This window comes from Grus americana, chromosome 11, assembly GCF_028858705.1.
Source record: "Grus americana isolate bGruAme1 chromosome 11, bGruAme1.mat, whole genome shotgun sequence".
Taxonomy (NCBI): domain Eukaryota; kingdom Metazoa; phylum Chordata; class Aves; order Gruiformes; family Gruidae; genus Grus; species Grus americana.
In genome coordinates this window covers 272,061-298,856 of record NC_072862.1, presented here as the reverse complement: position 1 = coordinate 298,856, position 26,796 = coordinate 272,061, and the positions used below count along the sequence as shown (strand labels likewise).

General features: G+C 41.1%; 2 protein-coding genes and 1 long non-coding RNA gene across 3 annotated transcripts in view; 1 reads left to right on the top strand and 2 right to left on the bottom strand.

Annotated features, from left to right (window-relative positions):
- The window catches only part of LOC129211470 (uncharacterized), a 46,567-nt gene extending 39,325 nt beyond the window's left edge, over window positions 1-7,242 (bottom strand). The window contains exon 1 of the long non-coding RNA XR_008578846.1: window positions 7,108-7,242. This is a non-coding gene — a long non-coding RNA (uncharacterized LOC129211470). The remainder of the gene's footprint in view (window positions 1-7,107) is intronic.
- Window positions 7,243-7,370: 128 nt separating this feature from the next.
- On the top strand, window positions 7,371-23,428 carry RBSN (rabenosyn, RAB effector). The gene is made up of 12 exons (XM_054838606.1): window positions 7,371-7,491; window positions 8,027-8,320; window positions 10,949-11,089; window positions 12,938-13,038; window positions 13,688-13,733; window positions 13,846-14,007; window positions 14,872-15,113; window positions 15,921-15,991; window positions 17,663-17,749; window positions 18,215-18,317; window positions 18,775-18,849; window positions 19,767-23,428. Exons 2-12 carry the CDS (start codon window positions 8,158-8,160, stop codon window positions 20,898-20,900), a joined length of 2,325 nt encoding a protein of 774 aa, XP_054694581.1. The 5' UTR covers window positions 7,371-7,491; window positions 8,027-8,157; the 3' UTR covers window positions 20,901-23,428.
- Window positions 23,429-24,229: 801 nt separating this feature from the next.
- MRPS25 (mitochondrial ribosomal protein S25) lies at window positions 24,230-25,764 on the bottom strand. Its single transcript, XM_054838623.1, has 4 exons — window positions 25,585-25,764; window positions 25,383-25,489; window positions 24,837-24,924; window positions 24,230-24,608 (listed from the first exon to the last, which is right to left on the bottom strand). Exons 1-4 carry the CDS (start codon window positions 25,716-25,718, stop codon window positions 24,416-24,418), a joined length of 522 nt encoding a protein of 173 aa, XP_054694598.1. The 5' UTR covers window positions 25,719-25,764; the 3' UTR covers window positions 24,230-24,415.
- Between the last annotated feature and the right edge of the window lie 1,032 nt (window positions 25,765-26,796).

Here is a 26,796-nt window from a genome sequence, read left to right as displayed (position 1 = left end):
TACAGAAGTCCTGTTGTTCCTCCCAACAAGAATAGCATGAACTCCCCACTCCTACAGGGGAATGAGGAAGGATTCAGGTTGAACAGAGACACCTCTGATAAAAACAGATGGAGAAGTTCCTTGAGAAAACTGAGTCATCTACCTGCCTTGAGATTACTTTTAGACCTGTGTGAAGGCATTTGTGGTTTGTTTGCCTTGATGAAACCACTGCAGCTTAAAAGTCCTAAGAAGGAAACCCAGAAAAGGACATTTATCAGTTATCTGCTTACATGAGATGAAGGAGCACAGGCCGAAGGAGGGTAAAGCAGAACCAAAATCTTACTAGATTACAAATTGCATTTGTATGCTGGAGCATGATATTGGTTCCTGACAAAGATGGGGCACGTCAGATACTAATATAATGGACTGATCCTAACCAAAAGGCAAAGACAGCACTTGAGTTTATTTCAGCCACTTTGGTTTGAACTGACAGCCAGTGATTTGGACAAGAAAGCAGTACCTCACAGACACGCTGGCACAGCAAGTGTTGAGTGACTGAAGGAACACCTTCCTTGTTTACTCAGAGCTAACACACACTGCACCTTCCTCATGTTCACGTGAATTGGAAAGAGGGAAGATCTGGACTTAATAAATCATGCAAGTACTCCTGCAAAATGGGATGGAGGTAAAGCAGGATCCAACTTGCCATATCAAAGGAAGTTAGTTTATTGCCATCTTCTCTCTATAATGAATATCCTAACTCAATGCAATTGAGTATGATGCAGCATAGAGTCTTTAATAGCTGATTGGTATAAGGAAAATGTGAGCTTATGACTGGGAAAACTAGGCAAAGTGACCTGCTTTGAAGAGGTTGCCTGAAATACGATTGCTGTTTTAAACTACTTTTCACAGAAACTTACTTTTCCAGCATAAGTTCTCTCTCGATTCTGAAGTTGGTACTGATGTGTGGGGTTCCTGAAGAAGCTATGGTAAAAAGAGAAGAGGAGGAGGAGGAGGAGAGACAAAAGCCAAGACAAATAAAAAATACAGTAAGGCTTTATGGCAGGTTCTCTGAGCCAAAGCAGTCAAGACAAAAAGCAAGCTCTTTGAACAAGCGGGTGTTGTTGAAGAAGACAGCAACAACAGCCCTGCAAAAAATCACAAATCATTCACTGTCAAATACCCACTGTTGAGGGTATTCCATTATTTATTTTAGACATGCTGCTTTCAAGATGGGAATTGGTTGCTGTACAAATTTGTAGGGGAAACAGAAGACAAGAGAGGCTACAGGAGACAGCACCCAAATATGAGTGTGTCTGAAATCCAAAAGGAGCCATGAACGTAATCTAGACATTGTGGCGTATGGATCCTACATTTAAAACACAAAGGAATTCTGAATATTCCTGTCTCTCCTCTTTATAATTCACCTACTCTACATAAAAGTGGTGCCATTGCATGGCACTCAGGACTAATATGCCAGATTCTTCAACAGCACTAAAGGACAAGACAAACTTGTTTAGATGACTGGCCTGCCAGTACTGAAGCAGTTCATAGGCAAATCAGATAAATGGGGCTCGACAAGTTGTCAGCTGCAGCTCTTACAAATCATCATGCTGCCAGTTTTGATTGATGAGTCTGCAAACACAGGAGAAATCATGGGTTTGGCATGGAAATATAGCTTCTATCCTCTCTACACAGACTAATTAAACAAATTTGTTTTGTATCAAAATGTTTACTACAAGCAATTTGAGTATATGCAATATATGAGTTTCATTAAAAGGAACAGTGATATGCAAATTGCTTAGTTCTTGGAACAAAAAGAAAAATACAGAAAATTTTGGGTTAGATCCACCTAAACAAACAAACAAAGTTTTCTCACATAAATTAAAATCAAAGATAATTTTATGTTGTAGGAAGAATTTTGTGCTGCCTACTTCAATGTTAGGGAATTTAAAACTAATTTTTAAAAAATTTATTAAATTATAAAATTTAATTTAGGCCAATTTTAAACACAGCATCAATTTAAATTAACTAGCTGTTTAGTTTAGGGAATACTTAGGAAGAACATTCTGATTTTTCAAAGAACATTTTGATTTTCTACTCTGCTTCTGCCCAAAAGTCTATATTGAACTCAACACTGTTAATTTTCAGATATTTTAAACTTTTTATTCAGCAAGTAAGCCATATTTGTGCAAAAATGTTCCACTGCATTCCTTGAGAAGTAGACAGGCATCATTGGCAGTTACTTCTAGTCTACATTTACCTCTCCTGTGCTGGGATCAGATTCCAATATTCAACATTCCAAATGGCACTGAAGATATTACAAGAAGTTGAAGAGTACACATGAACCTAACTGGAATACATTTCTGACAGGACTACGCCATGGCTACAGGGCTGACTGTGCCCCTCTTCTCAGCCGTATTCCCACTGAAGTCTCTCCTCTTGGACATTAGTAGCAATGACCAACGTAGCAACAGACCAGGCCCTAATATTCACTGTTAGAGTTATTACAACAGCTCATAAACGTATTTTACAACTTACTCAGCATTTGCAAAGGACTTGGAGTGTGGCAGAATAGGCAGAGTTACATAATGGATGTGGGGTTTTGCAGGCTGAGCTTTTATATTTCAGTGGCAGAAGGGGGCAGCACAGGCCTGGCTGTGGAACACATTCCTTTCCTGTGCTGTTGCTCTTTTACATTGATTCACAATGGTAACCCATTACTGATTCAAATTCAGTCCCCAACAGCGTCTGTAGCATTTCAGTAAGGTTTAATTTGTCCCCAAATACCTCTCTTCCTATGGCAACTAGCTGGATGAAGATAAATTAATTTTTGAAGAAGTGTAAACTTGATTGCTTTAGACTGACCTGGATTTTTTTCATTTTGTGTACACTCTCTGTGTGGCAAAGTATTATGAGCCTAAGTGACAAACAGCCAAAGTTTATTCTCCTTTGCACCAGCACAAACCTAGATTATGCTCCACCTCTGTAAAGAGATACAGGGCCCTCAGGGACACAGGAACCAAATTTCCCTTCGGGAGAGAATGGACACCATTCAACGCATCACTACATCTGGCATGCTAACTTTGCATTATCACTTCTGTAATTCTCTCTGAGAGACTCCCAGTAAGACTCTAATACTCTCATAAAGATCCAAATCATATTCAACAGGTACAATCACTTAATGGGAAATGAGTTCCTCGGGAAATGCTGAAGATCATTTATATTCAGAAACATGCAAACAAATGGCATTTTTCTTTCAAAATGTCAAATGAAATTTCTCTTTTCAAGAGTGATTGACACAACATGGTGTTTTATAAGTAATTCAGACAGGTTCATTTGGTGAGATGCGTTCTCTATGGTCAAAGGTAGAACATGCAAAAGAGCACAATTAACTAACTAAAAATTCAGTGAAATGTTTGATTTCTAGTGCAGATCCCAGCATGTTATCATCCTCCTCACGATTCACTGTAGGCAATACTTCTCACCACATTGTGTTCCAAGAGTAGGCTACTAGACTTCAATTGCTGTATTTACCATTTTAATAAGCCTTTAAGACTTTCCCTTGAAAATGAGCAGTTACTGAAGCTGTAGAGAAAGGCAGGTTTAAGGAAAGAGCTTGCTGTTCAGTACAGTCTCGCTTTTCCTTACACCTGATTCTTACTGCTTCTGAATGACAGGAGAGGACCGAGCTGTCTGGGTCATCAGGGCCTCACAGCTCAACAGGCAGGACTATCCTGCCTGCTGTAGGAGAAAAATCGTTAAAACAAATGGCTAAGCAGCCCCATGTGCTGTGAAATCCACTGCAAATGCCCCCAGCAGGTCTTCGGTTTTCTCAGCCGTGCTCGGTGTGCCATCTAGTGACAGGCACGTCTTCCATTCCCCACTTATCCCTTTTCTTGTCCCTTCCTCTACACCCGCTAAATGAACAAAACATGCACATGAAACAGGAACAAGAAAACTGAAATGCCTGCAGACATCCCCCTACAAGCCCTGCATCTACTCTTGTATTTTATTTTTCACTTATTTCCACTATCACCCTACTCTCCCATCCAAGCACACATCTTGCAGCTCTTCTAGAGACACTTGTATTGCTGGAGCACTCTTTAACTGGCTCAGTGAGTTATAAATCACTGGCCTCAACAGAGGTCTGGACAAAAGGAGCAAGGTAACAACAAAGGGAGAGGTAGTTGGCTCCACCTGAGCTAGGAAACAGTCCGGCTTCAGCAAATCCAGGGGAAGGAGGATGACACCACAGCAGGTGAATCCTCAGTGGCAGTGAGCCTCAGGCTGGTTCCTGCTCTCTTTCTCTAAGGACAGGAACACAATTAGAAGAAACAGTACTCTGTGTTGCTCCAGGTTTGTCCCCCTTAAGCACTACAGTGCAAACCCCTCCTTCATATCCCCAACTGCCCACTTCCTCCTACCCCATACAAAGCCCTCGTTAGTACACAGGTGCCTCATCAGGCATGGGGATCAATTCAACCCTGGATTTTGCAGTCTGTTTTGCAAAGAAATGGTGCCTTATGGACAAGCTAATGCAATTCTTAGCTTCCAGTCTGAGATATACATGGGGTAATACAGGGATACGTCTGCATAAGTGAGCATCATAAGACATAAATGAGTGGAAAAAATGGAGGCTGAGGGCCAAACTCACATTTGGTGAATCAGAGAGAAATACAGTAGGATTTACAAACTGTTTCCTTAAAGCTTGCATGCAGTGTCTTCCTTTAGCTTCTTTCAGAGCCGTAAAAGACAACTCACATAGTACAGAATTAAAGACAACTTCAAAACTGTGAGCATAATCCACATCCTTAATGCATTCCTTGAAGGAACTGTGTGCGTGCCCCAAAGAATGGCATGAAATTACTCTGCTGGCATTATCACAGAGGTAATAATTTGAGTTTTCCAGCACTTACTATTAGAAGCATACTTGAATGCCCAAAAATCTGCTAGCTGTATTAGAGAAACAAACAAACACTTTAATTCCTGCATTCAACAGTTTTTCATCTCAGGATCTGCCGAGATAAGGAACACTCTCAGAATTAATATGAATCTGGGAAAGCAGAAATTCAAAATGCTGTAGCTATCCCAAATTTTTCCCCCCTCTGTTTCTTTCTGTAACATGAGTGCTTGAATGTGATGCTCACAGGAAGAATAAGAGTCAATATAGGAGCTAATGTAGAATAACTGCTACTCCACAATGACTGTTCTGGGGTCTTCCCTGTTCAGACAAGGCTTAAAGTCTTGGACCTGAAACTGATCCAGATAACCATTCTGTATTGAGAAAGATGACAGGACTAACCCTGCTTGGATTCAAGACTCACATACTTCTGTAGGAAAAGGTGCGTTCTTAGCATGTGAATACCATAAGAGACATCAGAAAATAGGTATCAGGTAAAAAAAAGAGGAGAGTAAAGGATGACAGTAATGAGAGAAGATGTTTGTTAATTGAAGCCCCAATTCCAAATATAGGCCTATGCAATGACAAAACCCAGGAGCTTTGATGAGATGTGCATGCTAGAAGGCTTTGCCAGCTCAAAACTGAGTATATTGAGAACATTTTAGCAGGCCTGTTCCATGTGTAGTTAAATCCTTCCAGCTAAGTCTAGAAGAGAAATATACTTTTCATACTGCTTTTGTTATATAAAAGGTAAGATGGCTACTTCTGTTTTTCCTGTTTCATCCTTTAAGTACCTTTCTTCTTTACATACCCTGCTAGTTTCTAGTCCCTGGAGGTTGAGGACTTTTCAAGTTTTAAAATGAAACTGGTAACACTTAAAAATATTTTCAGATTCTTAAGACCTTGGGGTTAATACAGCCCCTTAACTTATTAAATAAATTTTAAAAAGTAACAATAAATCATACCTTCTAAAAAAAGCTTAACAGTTTAATTTACCTGAGTGCACTGCAGGGAGAGTAGCTGACCAGGGCAGCTTCTAAAGCATGATAAGATCTCTTATCAGAGAAATTGGGTCTATGTTTTGCATGCTGAATAGGAAGGTGACTGTAACTGGAGTTCTACATTATTTTCACAGCTGCCTGTTTCTTTAATCATAACTGAATCAAGACTGCATGGTTTTGAAAACCAGAATGTAAAAGTTCTTAACAGGAAGCTGTACATGTAAAAAATCAGAGTGTTTGACTGTTTAGAACATTCATTTACTCCTATGGTTAAATCAGTTCAGTTTTAAGACTTTGATTTCCCATTACACTTTTGCTGGATGATGGAACTAAAAATACAAAACTGGTGAAATTCACTGGTGATGTGACACAGTGCTGAGAGTGGTCATGTAGCAGCCCACAAATACCAGATTGCAGGAATGAGACCAAAATTTAGAATGGCTACTAACAGCAGCTTGTGGATGACTCCCTTATCCCATCTAGGACCATGTGATATCCTTTAGCTGGGATTGGAAGTGCCTAGGAGTTGGGCATCTAGTTATAATTCATGCCTTGGGAAAAACACTCATTCCCCCCACCCCAATTACTGTTGAAAATGTTTTAAAAGACTTAACTTCAAAGATAAAAATGCAGGGCATTAACAGTGAAAAAGCACCTTTCATGGATAGAACTCAAGTGTAAATAGCATTGTCATGTATGAAAATCTCTGCCTCCAAAAGCCTGTAACAGATGAAGCAGAAGTATGGTTATGCACTCCTATTTCGTCTGTACACTAGGGGATGTGGGACAGCACGACTTCTGCCACTTGAGACTAAACAGAAACCAGTATCAGAAAGGGGATATTGAAAAGCTTTTGTCATTGATTTACACAACTATTTGTCAGGTGGCAAAGGCAAGCAGTAGCGGGATTCCTGGAGTCTATTTGTGGCTCTGTGAGTAGCGTGTCACCCAGTGCTATGGTTTACAGTTTTGGAACGCCTCCTTTTGAATGACTTGGCAGGCTAAGAAAGGGAACATCAGGCTTGCCGTTCTTCCCAGCACGCTCAGTAATAAGGATACAAAGCACAAAATCACCAGCAAAAGAAGTGTTACGGACATGTCCCGAAGCAGCAGGAGGCAAGAGAGGTGGGCCGGCCGGCCTCCCCCGTCCCAAGCGCGGCAACACCATCCCGCTCCTGAGAGGATTCTGTCACCACGACCTCATACTACCTCTCTAATACACACCTGCGAGCCTCGGGACGCTCCAGCAGGCCCCGTGATTAGAGACTATTCCAAGGTGGCTGAAAACACGGGAGCGGCCACCACACCTCCCTTAAGGGAGGCCCAACCGGCGCCGGGGCCGGGGCCGTCGCCGTCGCCGTCGCCACGCCAGCCTCACCTTCTATCGATAGCTCTGCGCTTGGCAGAGCAAGCCTTAGCTGGGCCTCGCCTCTCCCTCCGGTCCCGGATGAGCCCTCCTTGTCTCCACCCTTCCCGCCCATCGATATCTCGGCGCTCGCCCCGCCCCCTGCTGGGCTCCACGGCAGCCGGGACCCCGAGCGGCTGGGAGCGCGGCGGGCCGCGACTTCCCTGCTGTAGGAGACACGCACCTCCGGCCCAGGCGCTGAGGTGAGGCTTGGCCGCCAGCCCTAGGGTTGGCGGCCCCCCGGGGTGGGGCGGAGTCCCCTAAAGGCCGCTCCTCCGGTGGCCGGCGCGAGCGCTAAGCCCCACCCCTTCCCCTGCGTGCCCCTCGCCCCGGCCGCGCGGGGGACAGCGGGCCCGTGCTGCGCGTGCTGCCGAGGCGGGCGGGGTGCAGGCAGCGCTGGGCCCCGGCCTCCGCGCTCGCCCTGTCCGCGCTTTGATGTTTCTAGTTCGCTGCCCGACTTCTCCGTGCAAAGCAGTAGGCGCAAATAGGCCTCTCCTCTTCCCGAGCAGGCCTCTCCTCTTCTCCCCCCGGGGCGGGGCCTTCGCGCCCCGGGGGCACCGGGCGGGGCGCGCACAGGCGCTGGCCGGTCCAGCGGGTGCCGCATGCGGAGCGGCAGGACGCGGCCCCCGCCCCGCCCGGGGCCTCGGCGTGGGCGCCCGCTGGGCTGCGGAGGGGTCAGGGAGGGCGTGGGGTGAAGTCGCGCCGCCAGCCCGACGCTGCTGCCCGGGTTTCTTTCAGAAAGCCGCGAAGGACGATGCTGCTCCCGCGCTGTTCGCCCCCGCGCTTCGTCCCTGCGAGGCAGCCGTGCCCCGCGCCGCCCCGCTGCTGAAGTCGGGGAGCGAGCGCTGTCCGCCAGCGGCCGGGCCGCCATGGCATCCGGCTGTCCGCCGCCCTTCGGTGACCCGGGGGAAATGAGGGAAGGCTTTTTGTGCCCCCTGTGCCTGAAGGACCTCCAGTCTTTCTATCAGCTTCAGTCGCACTACGAAGAAGAGCACTCCAGTGAGGACAGAGACGTCAAAGGACAGCTCAGAAGTAAGAGGCGTGACAGCTGTTTCAATGCGTTCACTTTTGCTGTGTAAAATTCCAAATGACAAAAGCTGCTTGTACTGCGAGGTCTCTCAAAACGTCTAAGAATATTAAAATACTAATTGAAGTGAGTTACAAGTGAGGTATGGGGTTCCATTTTTCTATAAATGACCTTAGGCCAAGGCATAATTTTTACGTTATTCCTCATGCTTTAGAATTTACTTATTGACAGTAGGCACTTTAAAGACATCACTCTTCAAATGTTTGATTTTATACATTATTTTTATTGTTGTCCTTTTGTTTTGTTTTAATCTGAAAACTCTGGTTTATACTGTAACCCAGATGAATTCCCAAGCATTACATGAAGACCTTACAGAATATGGGGACTCTCTGGTACTTGCCTGGTACCAATTCGCTATTCCCTTGTTTTGACAGTAGATAAAACTCTAGTCGCAGTTAAAGTGTAAAGCTAAGGAAAGTTGTTGGTGGGAAAAGATTGTGGGTGGTGGAGCTGGCAGTAGGTGCTGGGAGTGTCCCAGGGTTGTGCTGTGGATTACCAGCTTTTACTGGTGTTTGAAAAATCCCTTTGAATTCTGTTTAACTAAAATATTACACACACACACACCCCCCTTGCGTACACAGTATCATTTTACATTGAGAGAAAAATGTGCAAAACCTGGTGATAATTCTGTGTGTTCCCTGTAAAAAATCTTTCTGGTTTTGTTTTATTATACTAGAGATAGTGTCCTGGCAGTCTTTTAATGATTATTACTTCAGAAGTCTCTTTTCTCAGTGAGAAGTTTGTGTTTTTAACAATCCTATCTTAAGGGTAGCACAGTTGAATATTTCATAAATCTTTAGGTTGCTGGCTACTTCTTGGCTTTTAGCACTGTGCTCTTCTTGGACAGTGAAGGTAGACTGGTCAGTACTGCAGTCATGTTCCCATCATGGGTACAGTGCTGTAATAGCTGAATCACAGATCCTTCCATGGAGTGTTTAAACCAGAACAACAATATGATTTTCATTGTGATAAAGGACTGAAAGCAACACCAACAACTTAGGCTTGGTAAGATTTCCCAAATGCTTGTTTTATTTAATACAGAACACCTGTATCTTGATTTTGTTCTGTCTTTAGTGTTCTTTTAATCCAAAATAGTGTATTGTGACTTCTCAGGCTGTCTTTCATTTGTGTTCTTGCATAAAGGATGTTGGTTTTGTCTGCTTACTTTCTGTCCTAGTTATTCATGTCAAGGTCCATGCAGTGAAGCTAATTGTAGAAGAATGAAGGCCAGCAGAATCACCTGTTTAAACTACCTGGTTTAGGGACTAGTGTTCAAACTGTGCATCACAAGTGGTTGCACGACTTTGTGCTGAACTCCAACTATCCTAACTGTGGAGTTCCAGAAATGCTTACAAATCACCTTATTACTTTAACTGAGTCATACTGAGGTGGTTAAGTTTGACTTCATGGCAAACAAGATTATGAAGTTTGCTTGAAAAGTTTTTGTGTCTGTGGCAAAGCCATGAGGCATCCCTACCTTTTTTTTTTTTGAGTATGTCAGACTTTCAAAGTCCCAAGTGCAAATATAGTTCCTATTTAGAAAGCGTAAACTTCACTTAAACTGCAGTGTCTAGCTGGCATTTGCTACGCTGGCTTAAGAGTAGGCGAGGGGAGGAGAAATCGTTTCTCAAGGGATGTTACAATGCTAGCAAAGCCCTTGCTGACCTGACACAGTTTTGTGGAGAAGTGTGGTTTATATCACTGAGTGTTATTTTGGGAGGTAGCATAACTTCAGCAGCTGAAAAACTACTAGGAAGTGTGATGTCTACATGAGGGGCCTGCTGGCACAGCCCTAGTGGCTGAAGGTGGGGGGCGACAGACTCCAGTGAGGTCGAGGTGGAAGTTCCAGTGTTTTGGACATTAAATAAGAAAATTAGAAATATGAGAGGACATACTAACTCATGGCTCCCAGCAGCTTGTTAGAAAGCTTGATGTATAAAAGATCTAGTTCAAGGAGATACTGAATGTGTTTGGCAAGAAAGGTAGTGACCTCAACTTCTGCTAGCATCCAGAGAGGAACATAGCTGCAAGGACAATAAAAGCTCTGAAGTTTCAAGTTCCTGGTCCAGGAGACTGCCCTCCTCTCACTAGCATTCATATGAGATAATGAAGTGGGCTGTTTAGTACTTTTGAAATTATTTAGGTGTACAAACACACTGAAATTCTTAGTTTGTAGTTTGTGCAACAAGACAGTGTTGAACGTCCTTGAATCCTAAGAAAATCATTGGGAATTAAGAGAATTAAGATATTATCTATACGATGTCCCAGAATGCTGTGAAACGGATCCCATAGTTTAAGACAGCTTACTGTCAAGTTCCTGAATGGAGTGTCTAAAACTACTGTTTTGCCATTAGGACCTTAGTGCTACTTTATGACAGATAACAAAGAGCATTTCATGTCATGTGTGATTCTCTGAACTGCATTCTGGTTCTAAATAGAACATGTTGAGGATAAACTTGTCACCAAGGAAAAAGATTTGTCCTAAAAGATGAGGAATATTCCATACTGGTTTCATGTGACAAATATTCAGTGACTGCCTGCCACAGTTGATAACTTGGGTTTATCTTTTTCAGGTCTAGTCCAGAAGGCCAAAAGAGCAAAGAAGAAATTGCTGAAACGAGAAGATGACAGAACTGATTCTGGATCTCAGGAACGATATGAGTCATTCAGCTATGGTGGAGTAGATCCATACATGTGGGAGCCCCAGGAAGTAGGTAGGAAAGCTAGAAAGTGATAAACAGTGGGGATAACTTTTCTTTTAATCTTAATTGTGAAAGTGCTTCAGTATTGCTGAAGTTGCATGGAATTGTGTCTGTATTGCATTTGACTCACTGTAGCACAGAGTTATTGTTTGCATATTGATTTTTGTGCAGTCTGCCTACATTGTGTGGGGTGATAGGGAAGTGCAGATAATGGGGACGGGGGTGGGGGGAAGAAGTATAGAATCAGTACCCAAACTAACCTTGAGAGCAGGATAGTTGTTCGTCATGTCATTGTGCCTGAGCTGTTGAGGCCTGCTGGATATGTGTTTACCTATGTGTATCTAGTTTCATTGAGATGTTCTGCAACCATCTTGTGGATTACTTGTTTTGTAAAAACCCACTAATTAATAAGTAAGCTATAGCTATATAAAATTTCCAGCTTTTGGGCTACACTTAAAGTAGTTGCTACTTTACATGTCTGACAAAAAGCTTGTCCATTGATTTAAAGTCTTTCAGCTTTTTCCTTGGATCTGAGGTGTAGATCATCTCTCATTAAAAAGAGGGTGACTTGAAAAAAAGAAAAAAGCAAAAAACCACAATACAACAACAAAAAAACCAATCCCAAACCCACCCATCTGAATATAAATCTACATTTGTAGAATTTCAAGGATGAGTTCACTGAGCGTGTAATTACAAATACTTCTACTGGAAATTGCCTCTTGCTATTACTGAAATATTATGGTTATTTTCAGGGGGAGGAAGCAGCACTATCTCTGGTGGATCCTGGGAAAGTTTTCTCTGTGCTGCTGGCTAGGACTTAGTCCTTTGCATCTGCAGAGTCTGAGTTCTGTAGATTATTATACTTTTGTCTTTGTAACTATTTCAGCAGCAATCATACTATGAATATTAGCTAAGAATAAATTTAGGCAGTGAACTAACAGAAGATTTCTGAACAGCAGAGAAGTGAGAACTGTTTTCTGATCAGAGTGGAGAAGATGAACCTTATGGATTTTAGGACAGGATTTGGTGGGATTGTGTTATGTCTCTAAAGCAGTGGCTGAATTCAGTTACTCAGAGGGGCACTTTCATTCCTCTGAATTCAGCTTTGGAGGGTTTTTTGGTTATTTCATTAGCATGAGGAAGTGAGATTCTTACACTTACATAGGTAGTACCAAAAAGCAACATCTGATTTTTGTGTTATATCAGTCAGAAGAAAGATTTTTTTTTTTTTTTTTGTCTGTAACTTTGATTTTTAATACCTGGCTCATTTTACTCAGAAAAGGATAAAAACTTGAAACCAACACTGTTGAGTATGAATTGTATGTTTCTGAAATAGATGCTATATCGTTCTTTTGTATACTTGGTCATCAGTTTTCTGTAAATCTGAATCTGTCATCAAGGATTTGATTCAGACCCCTAAAGGTGGAAGGATGATCAGAAGTCTGAAAGAGAAATTGCTGTTGCATAGACCTCCAATAATCATTGGACCTGCCTCTTCCCTTTGTTCAACATGTAGCAAGGAAACTAAAGGGAGTTAGTTTTGAGAATACTACTAGTTGATAATAGCTTGCCAAATGTAACTGAGGGATGAAGAGGGTTGCAGATGTTCTCTTTAACATAGTGCCTGTTGTTTTCTGTAGTAGTTATAAAACACTGTTTATTGCTAGCCTGGAGATTAGGTTTTAACCTGCATGTTTCATTTAAAACAACACCATGAAAACAGGATTCTAATGTGTCTTTAAAATTCGATTTGAACATGAGAAATAGATGGTGAAAATAAGTTACAGCTGTCTTTCAAGAGGCATTTAAATCCATACAGAACACCTGGGTGACTATGAAAACTTTCTGCTATCTCTCCAGGTGCTATGAGAAGCCATCTTTCTGATTTCAAGAAACACCGAGCAGCCAGGATTGATCACTATGTAGTTGAAGTCAATAAGTTAATAATCAGGTTAGAAAAGGTAAATTTGCTGCTTTTTTAATATTCCAGCCTTCTGAATGTTTCCTAGATTAAAAAAATCATATTTTAGTATGAAGTGTACCCATTTATCTAGCAGTGCACTTTTTATAAAGGATACTAAACTATGATTCTCTTCACACGTTACTGTTTTCCTTTTTTATCCTTGATTACTGTGCTTGGTCTGACCCTGTGTACTGTGGATATGATTTCTGTTTCTATGCACTATTTTTAAGCTGAAGATGCTACTTCCACATGCTTCAAAACCCATCTGTTTTCCTCTATATTTTCTTAATCTTTTCCTTTACTAAAGTCCTCCCTAATGTTTTTGTCATGATTCTTCCAGCTTCTCATTCTTCAAAATCTACCAGTGATATGCTTAGATTTTGGCTCAGATGCAGTAATGTTGGATACTGTAAGGATTATGTCCAAAGTGCTGTGATTGGTACAGGTTTAGCAATCATTGTTTAGCACTACTTATATGAATATGGCATTAGAAATAAATAGGAAAGTTGCAGGAATCTGACGTAAAACAGGCTGAGACTCCTATCTCTTAAAAATGCCAGGTTTCTTTTTCTTGTTGGGTTGGGTTGTGCTGGGTTTTTCCTTGCAGAAGTACCATTTTCTTGAATGTATTGTTTATCATCTTCTAGCTTACATCGTTTGACAGAGCAAACACTGAGTCAGCTAAAATAAGAGGTTGGTATGAGCTTACCTCAGACTATTTGCTCCTATAGTTTAACCAGCTGAGGAATTAATTGAATTAACATCTTGTGTTGTATTTATTCCCTCCCCTCTTGCCCAATCACAGCTATAGAGAAGTCTGTTGTGCCTTGGGTCAGCGATCAGGATGTTCCATTCTGCCCAGACTGTGGCAATAAGTTCAGTATTCGAAACCGACGTCACCACTGCCGCCTTTGTGGGTCTATTATGTGCAAGAAGTGTATGGAACTTGTCAGTCTTCCTTTGGCAAGTAAGTACAGTGTGTGGTGTTAATTCCTCCTTTCCTTAGCTCACTCAAGGTGCTAACTGCATTCTGGCTTTTTGCCATTAGGAAAAAAGCTGCTGGTAATATTTCACCTGTAAAGAAAACTTGGTCCTTAACATGTCATTCAGTTCCATGCAGACGCTTGTCTGTGAAACAGAGTAAGAAGAATGATTTCTCCATTCTTTGTTTCTGTTCTTTCTTCAGGTTTGGAAGTGTTACGTAACACTGAAAAAGTTACTAGAAATAGTAGTGTATATATACTAGTAAATATGATTAACATTTAGTGTCTTATTCTACTGAGTACCATAACTATGAAGGTATTAACTTTGGGAATTAAAACTACCAAGGTTCTTGACATTTAAAACTATTGTGGATATTTCCAGCCTTGCCCATGATTGTCCAAATGTTGACATTAAGGAAATTAATCCACAAGCCTTTAAGAAACCCTTCAAACTTTAATTTCCTCATCTAGTGCATTGGAGAGGAGACCATATTTTCTGCGGAAATAAATTACATTAACTGTGCTTTTTTTAGTGTTCAAGCACAAAACATGGACAGCATTAACATACCTGTTCTTCCATACACTATTCAGTAACTATGCAAGCTCCAACATGAGAATGCTTCTAGGCATGCGCAAAGTAGGTGGTTCTCAGCAGTCTGCTCTCTAGCTCCTTTTAGAACGGAGCAAGATTTGTTATGAGTTCCTTGCATGTCTTTCAGCAGACTGTTTCAACTTGGTTTTCTAACATTACCTGAATGTAAAGTTTCTGTTAAAGTGCAATTCATTTGTGTTGGTAAAATCTGTTGGCTTCTCTGGTCACTGTAAAATTACCTGTGTATACTTTTTAGGCAAACTCACTAGTGCCAGCAAAGAGGCCTTGGGTTCTCATACTAGCCCTAACTCCTCACCTAATAGTGTCCATGGCTCCCGCCGTGGTAGCATTAGCAGCATAAGCAGCGTGAGCTCAGTTCTGGATGAGAAGGATGATGACCGAATCCGTTGTTGTCGGCACTGCAAAGATACCCTGTTGAAAAGAGAACAACAGATTGATGAGAAAGAATACACTCCAGAGATTGTGAAACTCTATGAGGTAAATCAAACTTTTGCTGCTTTCATCCTCACATCTGCAGTTGTCACTACTTGACTTTTGGCTTCTTGTCTCATGTCCAAGCTCTTACTTTATGACTTAACTCACTTGTGTTAGGATAGACTCTGCTGGGTGTTTATGCCACGTAACAAAGGTATATCTGAAATGATGGCGCTAGTTACCATATAGTTTCTATATCCTATGATAATTTCAAACATAATTTTAAGACGCGTCTTCATTTTCTAATAGTTCTGAGATGCCTCTCTCTTAAAATTGTGAACTATGTCTGTTGGGATTCCTCAGAACAATTCTTGTTTAAACCAATGATACACTTTGTGCTTCGTTGATGGGCTGCTGGTCGTCAGCACTGTTTGGCCTCGCACTGGTGGCAAATGCTTTTTCGAACCATCTATATCAATGAACAATGTATGGCTGGAACATTGTGTTCAAGTACACTTTGAAAGCAGGTACTGGCAATCATCAGGTATCTTTTCAGGAGAGTCCGCAAACCCCCCAGGTTAGTATTAATGGGAGTTTTTGTTGGTACTCTTTGTGAAGAGATTTAAAATAAGAAGTTGTCCAAGTGATCCATTAAAACAGCTTCTGAATTCAAAATTCACCTCGCAGGGTTTCTCTGTTCCTGAACATGCCGTCTGTGTTCTGAAGATAACTGGAGGATCTTGTCATCCTAAATAGTTAAATGGCTTTCATCAACTTTGAATGTGCACAGACAGCATGAAAGGTTTATGTCAGCATGTTCTTGCATTAGTGTTTTAATGTAAGGTTTTTTATACATTTTTTTTAAACAAGAAACTCCGACTCTGTATGGAGAAGGTTGACCAGAAGGCACCAGAATACATAAGGATGGCAGAATCACTAAAGTAAGCCCCATTTTGCTGATTTTGTTTATGAATATATTTATTTTTCCTCTCCAAAAGTGTGGGAAGGAGTAAGGAAGTGGCGTGCTGAGGCTGCAAGAATTATATGATTATAAGAAAAAGCAATGTTAGATTATCTGTTGTCTTTTGGATGCTATTCAAACAAAGTAGTACTGCATTAATTATTAATGGTAACATTGTATGCAGAGAAGAAGTCTGATTTATTTTTTTTAAAGCCACTTCCCAGTGAGGTGCCACTGTCGTATTTTAACATGTTGTCTTTGCAAAAAGGAAGTACAGGGCTACAATTCTTGTGTAAATGAGCCTCTTCAAAATGGTTGAAGTAGAATATTGCTGCCCTCAGCTGGATGGTATGGCTTCCAAGTAGCACCAGCAGAAAGGATCCTTTGAATGCTTCTCATTTGTTCTTGTGTAAAGCAAGCCACTTTCAACTGACAGTTGTTCTAAATCTAGCTGGCCTGCCCTGTGCTGCAGTGGATTAGCAGCATTCACGTCTCATGCTTTTGTGCATAATTTCTTGCGGCAGTATTCTCTCCCTGGGGTAACTTAAATCTCTCCAGCTATATCTGCAAGAAATTGTCAGGTTATACTTCTGGGTTGTATAGTAGAGAAATACACACATTGGTCTTAAGACTATGAAGCATGTCCATTTGGGAAGTTAAAATTAACAAATACTTCTTTACCTGTCCTTTAGATCTGATGATTGTAGAAGAATCAGGCTGTCGTTCATAGTTACAAAACTGGTTTTGTAAAAACACACCTCCCAAAAGGAAGGAAGAAGTATAGAAAGTGAAAAACATATTAAGCTGTTACTGCTTTTTGTCATGACTTAATGAGAGCTGGTGTTGTGTGGCTTGACAGCTCGACAGAAGTAAAAATATGAATGTCCTGGATAATGGAAGCACATCTCAGAAAAGAACAGACTTCTTACTGATGAAGTTAAAGATTCCTGAATAGTAGTGAGTCCCAGAAACTGGAATTATGTGGATAATGAAGTTGCTTTTGAGAGAGTGGTCCTTATTTTTTATATTTGTGATATAAAAGGAGAGGGAAGCTAAGAACTGGTGAAGAGTCTTCCCTGTTGAATCCTAATTTGTTCTAACAATAAATGTGAGATTCTAGTAAAGTGCATATAATTGATTGTGTCCCTGTGTGGACAGTCGGTTACTAGCATCTTAAATATATCGATGTGGAGTTGTAGGCTTTTGCTTTCTGACAAATGTTAGTAAAGATAACTATTTTACTTCAATGGTATAGTTACTTAATCAATCGGTGTTTTTTCCACACCCAATTGCCTGGAAAAAACCACAAAATATATCTATTTTCTAAGTATGTGTATATTTAGATATTATTGGTAGAGTGGCATTCTTGTGTTAAAATACAATTACTCCTATAATAGTAAATAATAATACAATCATAAATAAAAATATCTTTAATGAAATGTTCATGTTCACAAGATGATTGTCATTTTCCGCTTCTGTCACAAAGAAAGGGTTTTTAAAAACAATGAGCTTGATATATAAAATCATTCAACCCCTTTAGTGTTAGCTCTTCTTCCATTGTTGAATCTTACTCATCATGGGATTACTTCTAGTGTTGTATGTATTGTTATCTGGATGCATGACTTAAAATAAAGTTGTATTTATTTCTCAGTGCTGGGGAGACAACCTACAACCTTGAACATGCTAATGACTTGAGGGTGGAGATTCAAAAAGTATACGAATTTATAGATGCCTTAAGGTAAAAGAAGATACCTCTCTTCCCACCCCTGCCAGCATGTGTGTATCTCCCTCTGTTATGACTTCTCTGTAGTTTTACTCAGCTGTTGGTGTCTGTGTTTGTGTAGCACATACCTGCTTATTTATATAATCAATTCATCTACTCAGTTGTAAAGAGCATGTGAAAAGGTAGATGCTGTTCCTGTGCACCATCAATTTCTACTTCCTTTTCCAACCTTAAAAATCATGCATTCCTCTGTAGCGGAAATAACTAAACACAGAGGAAACAGATAGAAGCACCTTTCTTTTTATTTGTTTTTTAAAGGTGGGGTGGGGATGGAAAGTGTTATGACTTGTAATATCCAAAATGGTATACCTAAGAGGACATCAGAAAACATTCATTCAGTATTGTCTCTGTCACCTTCTGTTGCATTTTTGCTGGCCCTTGTTTTTAAACTGATGAGGTCTTATGTTTGTTTTGATTCAGTAAGAAGATTTTGAGTCTAGGGTTGCATGAAGATCCCCAACCTCACCCTAAAACACTACAACTTCAGAGAATGATAAGATACTCAGCTACACTTTTTGTTCAGGTAAATGGAGCGTATGTTATGTTTTTACATAATACATATTTACGTATTTACATATGAATGTAAATTTTATATAGTGTTCTCTTCTTTGCCAGGCATCCTTGTGGTTTGAAATTATTTGGACAGGTTTAGTTCCATACGTTTTCTGTAGTTTGTCTAATGCCTTATGGTAACCTTAAATGAGCTAGCTTGAATACAAATAGTTTAGTCAGAGCAGTATTCAGTTTAGGGACCTAAGAAAATGTGTGAATCTTGGCTTTGTCTCTTGCTGAGGCGTGAACCTAGCTAGCGGTATAGTTATGGCAGCAAAGATGTGCTGAGACTTGCAGCAATGACTGCAGTGTAGAAGTACCTTTTATTTGTTTGTGGGGTGTTCTGTTGGTGGTATCTTTCTTTTCAAGTACTTGAAAATTGGATGAATGCCTGCAAGCAACACTGTAAATATTTCAATTTTTGCTAGGAAAAACTGCTTGGCCTAATGTCCCTGCCAACCAAAGATCAATATGAAGAACTGAAGAAGAGAAGACTGCATATGGTAAGACAGGTTAAGATCTCTTACATCTTGTATCAGGGCCCCCTTCAAGGGCTTAAGCATAGTAGCTGTGTGTGTATGAAGAGTTGCCTTTAACACTGGATTTCGATTTTTCATTTTTTTTATGCAGATCATTCCATACCCCTTTTTCAGGGATTCATGTAACACTGTCATTGTATTCTATCCAGGACATAAGTAGGTGTGTACTGAGCAGCAAACACTTCTAGAAAGCAGCAGTGACTTGGTTGCACATGCTGTTTCTGCTATAGTGCATGCAGACCAAGCCCTAAACTGTTAGTTTACATGGATTTTCAAATTGTGTTCTGGAGTTCACTTGCACAAGTAGAATTTGGAGACTTCTTTCGGTGATGAAAAAGGACCTATTAGAACAAGGATGCCTCTTCAGAGAGAGTGGGTTTTTTCAGTTAGGAGGGAGGACACCATTAATTGTAAACTAAACCAGCTTTATCTTGAGGTAGAAGTTGAGAAATAAGAATCGTTGCACTCCAAAAGTGAATGATATCAGTGACTTCTAACACTGATGTTCTGTTACAGATGTCTGCTGTAGTCAGATGTGATATGGTTACAGTCCAAATCAATCTAGACCACTTTTTGCACAGTTGCATTAGGCATGTTTTTGCTCTATATAAAGCACTGTCACTGCTCCTACTTGCCCTCAAGTTTGTAGAGACAGATGTGTAATGGGTTTTTGATCAATATTGTTACAAACAAACTGAAGGAAAGCATTTAGGTAATATTATGAAAATAAGCATTTCCTGCAAAGTAACCAAAAAGGCAGCTGATCCTTTCAGTGGCAGCTGGCAATGTCTTAAGATCAGCTAACTTCTTGTACCTATGGATATTTAGAATGGAATTTTTCAAGCTCATGATGTTCTCTTACTACATGTTTTTTGTTTTAGGTGGCTCTCGAAACACATGGAAAACAAGAGGAAAGGCAGAAAGACTTTATCTCCAGATCTGCAGCCGCAGTTAATGGTGATACAACTCACCTGAAAAAAGGAACAGTCAGTAAATCTGAAGGCTGGTTACCTACATCTAGCATATCAAGAGAAAGTGAGATAGCAGACCCACTTCTTCAGCAGATTGACAATATCACATCCTTTATTAAGCAAGCAAAAGCAGCTAAGAGGATAGATGAGGTCCATATGTTGCAAGAGAACCTGAGGCAGCTTCAGGATGAATACGATCAGCAACAAACTCTGAAAGCTATCGAGCTTTCTAAAAAACAGGCAGAAGAGGAAGAGATGCAGAGGGAGGAACTTCAGGTCCTTCGTGAAAAGGAGTGGCAAAGAGAGCACCACAAATTTGTGTCTTGGCATTCAAGGACGTGCTCCTTAGACTTCAGAGAAGTTAAGCAGCATCAGCACGAAGTGGCAAAAGAGAATCGGAACTTGACAGCACATGCATTGGATTTGGATATTACTCAGATCAAAGGGGACCCAAGTTTTGAAACTCCGACTGTTGAGCAGCTGCCAGCTAAAGAGCACTTGATCTTCACACTCAAACCCCAGAATGTCCCACAATGTGACAAAGACCAAGATCAGACAGCCTGTCTAAACCCCTTTGAAGATGAAGCAGATACCCCTCAGTTAGAAGATCCTGCTAACCCATTTGCCAAAGACACTTCTCCAGCGGTTTCTTTCTCTAACACAGCTCTGCAAAGTGACAAGAAAGAATATAATCCATTTGAAAATGAGGAGGATGATGAACAAACCAATGGAGCACCTGGCAGTACTTCAAACCCTTTTGAAGAGGATGAAAATCCATTTCAAAAGTCTAGGGGCAGTTGGAATTCTGGGAATCCATTTGAAGAGGGATCCTCTACCAATCCCTTTGAAGTGGAGGATGGCAATGACATCTCTGGAGAGGAGGCTATAGAGGAAGAGCTGCTTCTCCAACAGATAGATAATATCAAAGCTTATATATTTGATGCCAAACATAGTGGACGAATGGATGAGGTGGAGGTACTGACAGAGAACTTAAAAGAATTGAAGCGCACATTAGCAAAGCAGAAGGAGAAATCCAACTGCTGAAGCAGCAATAGGGCTATGTAATAATTATTTTAAGTCTGCTGTTAAATATGGGAAGATAGAGCAGATACTTATAAACGGGAGTACAGATCACAAGAGGAAACTGGGAGAATGTGACTTTTATGCACTTTCAATTAGGCATTTCCACTACTACTCAGTCTTGAAGAAAGAATTATTGAGATGCTGTTGGTCTCAATAGCTTATACTAAGAAATTATTTTAAAATAACTTGTTACAACACTTTTAATGCTAACAGGTCTTATTGTGTGCTTATTTTGGTCAAAGTGGTTAAGTGCTAATAGGGAGCTATGATTTGGAAATGGTTGCAATGTTGGTTTGTCATCTTTCCCCCTTTCTGTTGTACTATTGGCCTTTGACTAGAGACAAAAACTCTTCTAAAACTTCTGCATCCTCTGATAATGACACAGTGCAGTGTTACAGGCTAGCTTAATTGCCTAATGGTGTTATGAGAAAGTGCTGTTAAAAGGCTACTGTGATTATTTGAGATGCAGAATATACAGGCTTGAAGATCAATTTTGTGCAATGCTAATGCATAAAAGGGATTTTAAGACTGAGAAGAACTTTATAACTGATCTCAATATGAGTAACTTTTTAATGTTTATAAAAATTCCCATGGAAAATTTTGGTGCTGTCTTTTCATCACTTTTAGTTTCCCATTTGCTCTGAGCACAAACTACAGTGTAATGGAGCGTGCCATGCTGGCTTCAGAGACCTGCTTGTGTGGGAACAAGTATCTACTCATTTCCAGGGAAAAGAGCATCAGGCTAGCACCATGTCAAACTGTAATATAAAGGGTGACCCTCCATTTCTTAATTATCTTATGGAATCTGCACATTCCTTTAAATTCTCTGGGTGACAGAATGATCATGTTGTATTTGTGAGACTGGAACCCTCTTTTTGTAGCATTCAAGGAACAAAAATCTTGTTTACAATGCAGAGATGAAGTGCCACTGAACTGGAATTCCGTGAAAGCTGGGAGGCGAAGTCTGTGGCTACTATGGTGCCAAATAGCAATTCTCTTTCATATTTGATTCCCCTCAGAAGTTGTTATGAGAATCAGGCATGTCTGTCTTAAGAAGCTCCAAACTGGAGTCATTCTGCTGTCTGGGGGATGACTGGGTGATGATGGCCAGGACCTGTGATGCAGGAGGGCTTAGATTTGGGCTTCTGAAGATTGGTATCAGAAATGTAGGATCACTTCAGGGTTAGGTCAGCCTGTATCTTGTGAAAGATGGAGCCTGAGCTGCTTTGATTTTTACCTTTGAAAGGCAGAGGCCCATCATCAGGCATCAGTGTTTGAAAGGGTGGTGGGGAGGAGTTAGTCTAAAGGGTGTATTTATTTAAAGCTGAAATAGAGGAAAATCTGGCAGATCACACTGTATAGCACTAATAATAGTGGGCTTACTCAGAACTGTAATCTCTTATGGAATGAGTCATGTCTTTTAACTGTGTCTCTGATAATATATATTAGCATAGCTGTAACCCAAGCATTGCATTCCTATTTTAGGGACACAAATAATTATGCTACCTAAAGAGCAGGAACTCTAGTTTTAGTTTGCTGTAAATAAGTGGAGGTAGGGACTTGTTTAAAACACCTAAACCACCTATATCCTCACTTAATAGCACTACATCAAAATAATTTAGAGCAGCCAGTTAAGGACAGTTGATGTTCTTCTTACCATAGCCTAAATCTGAAGCTGAGAGGTGTGCAGAACAGGTTGTCCTAAGACTATGAAGTTTTTATACTGCGATGTTTTATTAGAGTTGATTGAGCCCGAGTGTTATTTTGCGCTAAGTGAAATGAAGAACAGAGGATTCTGAAAGGTCGTAAACTAACAAAACATCTGCATTGTGGCACCAGATTTACAAAGGCAGGAAACAAAAAAAAAAGCTAAACATAATCCCTAGAATTGTTTTAACAGAAGTAGTGTAAGATAGTTATTTAAGACACACTTGTTTGCTAGTCAATAGGATTGGTCCCTGCACTGTAACCCAAACCTTTTTTTGGTATCAACATGAAAAAAATGTTTCAGCGGCTTCAGCTTTCACATTTTAAGTGTTTTTTTTTCCTTGTTGCAACTATCCTGCCTTGTTTGTATTTTCTAATACACTAATAATTAAATTATCATTATTGTACATGTAATAATGTATTTTTACAAGCAGATAACAGACTAGCATTACCTCATGGTCTTTGTCAGTTGTTAAATGTGATAGTCATCTCCAAAGTGAAGACCTTATGCTGGTATGTGGACTGCTGTGAGGCTCACAAGGCACAATGGAATGACGACATGTTAACCACAAAGCTCAATAAATAACTAGTGTTGACTTTTGTTAAAACTGCATGCTCTACTCTGTATGGAAACTTTGGAAACAGATTAAATAAACCAACATGTTTATTTTGTGCTGTGTTTGTCCTTGACAATTTTCACAGGATGCTTGAATCAGTGTGAAATTTTGTACTTGACCATTAGCTCAGAAATGCAGAAATAAAGTTCTACAGTAATTTGTGTATATAAGCCTGACTTAAAAGGTATGTGCAATTACCAAATTCCAAGCAATATAGTACAATCATATGTTCATATGCTATTACAGTGTAATTGTTTGGTGAGGCAGAAGCTGTGATGATTTAGGGTCTTTTTGACCATGTGCAGGGAACAGGAGTGTTTGAGGTAAGAGGAGTTATATAGCAGCACTGGACTTTGAAGCATAATGGACTTGCTGGCTAGAATTTGATGGAAGTTGATAAATCTAGACATAGTTCTCCTTTGTATGGCTTTTTTTTTTTTAAAGGAAGACTGTTTAGGAAATTGTTGTAGGAGTAGCCTTAAATACCTTTATTGTCCTGCAAAAGAAATTGTAAAGCGTACCTTTAGAATAACAACTTACATGTTCTCCTTTACTGCTGATGTTCTTCATCAGTGCTTCTCAGAGCTGCAGTATCAACTGCAAAAGTTGTATCTTGCTGTAAATTAGACTTTTAACTGTTTCTGACTGGTAACTACATAAATTAAGTAAACTCTGCATGTTGTTTGAGCCTGGAGTTACATTATCATTTAGCTGTCTTCAGGAAATCATCAGGAACATATTTACACTTTCTATAAATTGTGGAATTCTGTGCTGCTTCTAAGATAAATTAACTTTTTAGTCTAGTCTGTCTATCCTAAGGCAAACATGATCTTGTTTTTGCCATAACCTTATACATGCAGGCATGAGTAGGAAATAGGGTGCGAGTCATTCTGTTTTCCTTGCTGTTCTGTTTTCCTTTTATGCAGTGTTGACTGTAACGCTTTGTAAAACTGGCACCAAAAAAGCTGGGGTTTTAACTTTTATTTTTCACTTTAATTATTCTAGGCATAGGTGTAAGAAAACTTACGAGACAAGGTTGTCTGTATTACGTGAACTTGCTTGTTCTGTTTCTAGGAGCTGTTAGCTCTTGCCTCTCACTGAAGTACCTTGATCATCCAGCACTCAGGAAAAACAACTGCATGACTTGAGATGTCAGGCTGATGCTTCACTTTTCACAGCAGCTTTATATTTTCCCCTCATCTCTTTGGGCAGTGGCACAAAAGCAGGGCAGGGAACTTGGCCTTCAATTTCACACATGCATTCTCGCAGATGATACTTCTTGGGCCCAAAAGTTGCTGGATGTGATAGTTTTTTCCTTTCTCTTTCCTCTTTTTCAAGTGTTTCTCTACAAAAGAGATCTGTATCAGAAGCCTGAATGGCAACACTTCCTCTCCCTCCCCTGGACCTAGTTTATCAGAAAGATGGATTTACAGTTCCTAGCTCCTACCTAGCTCATGACAATTTTGACTGGGAAAAGTGGTATTTCCTTCTGTATTCCTGACAGAAGTTTGCAATGATTGTATTATAATGTATGCTAGACTGTACATAATAAGCTTATTTAAGAGTTACTTACTTGCTTTTCCCTAAGATTTTTTTTATGTGCTCAGTTATCTCTTTGTTGGTTTTATCTTCCACGTCAACCAAAACTTGTTCTCCATTGTCTGTTAGAAAAATTTGCGTTAGTATATCAGACGGTACCCCCATCCCTGCCCGATGCTGTTTCACAGTAGCTGCAAAAAGTGTTTTAAACACACAAAGCTAAGACATCTTCTCTACTACAGTTAATGTACAATGTAATCTTTCAAGAGGAATGGCAAAATTGTCGTCTAGCATGACTAAGACAGCAGGCACAAGTGTGAGGCAATGGAGGTCAGCAACCACCCTGTGCCAATAGATAAAGCCACTTTTCTAAACAAGCACCCTTCTTCCCCCTTTACAAGCTGAGAAGCAGGGGCCAAGAAACGTGGATCAAACCATGCTTCCTGCGTGAAAACCGTCGCTGCTCTGACACCGCCTGCAGACGAACCTGCCGCCAGGCTCGCGGCGGGACAAGGGGGCCCGGGGCCGGAGCTCCCTCAGGGCAGGCCCGGCCCGGCCGTCCACTCCTGGCGACACCTACCCAGGTAGAAGCGAAGGAAGGGCGAGGGGGTCATGTTCCTGAACAGCATGATCTGCACCCAGGGGTTCTTATACTGGATCTGGGGGATGTTGAAAAACACAAACTTTCTGGAAAGAAGAAGAAAAATCACACAAACGCAAGCCGAGATGTCTCTGAGGAAGGCGCAGGCCGCTCCGCGCTCCCGCCTCACCCCCGCGCTCACCTCGCCCCCTCGCTCAGCTCTCCCGCCGTGTTGTAGTTCACGGTCATCACCTTCACCGAGCTCTTGAAGATGACGTCGCCCTGGCTGAGATACTGCAGCGTCCGCCTGATGGGGAACCGGCCTTTCATCGGCATGGCGGCGGCTTGGACCCAGCTCGGCTCCGCCCCCGGGCGGAAACGGTGGGAAGCACCGCCCCGCGCCGAGAGCGGCGGGAGACGTAGTTCCCTCAGCAGCCGCGCCAGCTCCTGGGGCCGGCGGTGCCGGGGCCTTCGGCGCAGCCCAGCGGCCTGGGCTGGGGTGGGGGTTCCGGTCTGCCGGGGCTAGCGGCAAGGACAGCAACGTGCGGAGACGAAGGTGCTGGTGAACCTGCAGGCGAGGATGTCTCCACGGGTCTCCCAGCTGTTTCTGCTGCTCTCTTAAAGAGACTTGGAAGGCTCAAAGAAGTTGTACAAAGCCAGATGTCTTTTTTTTTTTTTTTATCAGTATGCTGCAGTTTATTTGAAAACCCTCCATTGTGAGTTGCGTTTTGCAGATTAGCAATAGTTTTGTGGCTATTAAAAGCTTGTATGTTCAAGAAAAGGCTGCCTGGGTTCGAGGCAGCGATCCTATGCGACGCACCGATGTCATAGCTGGTTCAGGATCCCTGAGCTGTGAACTGCTGGAGACTGGGCTTGCTCGTTCGTGTTCTCATACCCAGCCACTCTTGGCTTGTGTATCAAAAAGGAAATTGGGCTGATGATGCTCTTAATAAAAGGAAGTTAAAAAAAAAAAATCACTAAATAATTTGGAGGCAAAGCTAGTAAGAAAGGGTGAAATTAGAAGGCACACAGAGGTATCATGTTGTGACAACTAAAGCAGGAGAAATAACTAGTTAGTAACAATTTAAGGGAAGTAGAGGAGTTGGAAGATGACCTAAAACGTAAAGGACTGCAAATCCTCGGGGGGGAGGGGGGAGGAGAGATAATCGCATTTGCTTTTTTTTTTTTAACTTCATTGTTGTTGTCTCCCTTTGTAGTAACATCTTCATGCAAATTAAATTTCTGAAATATGCATTGGCAAGGAGCTTTTGAGGTTGGTTGGGGTTTGGTTTTTGTTTTTTTAAACTATTACTTTCATTTAAATGGCTAAAGAAATATAAACAGCAACTCAATTAAATACATTATTTGGTATAGCATGAATGAATGTACATTCTTGTCTATAACAAGCCAGACA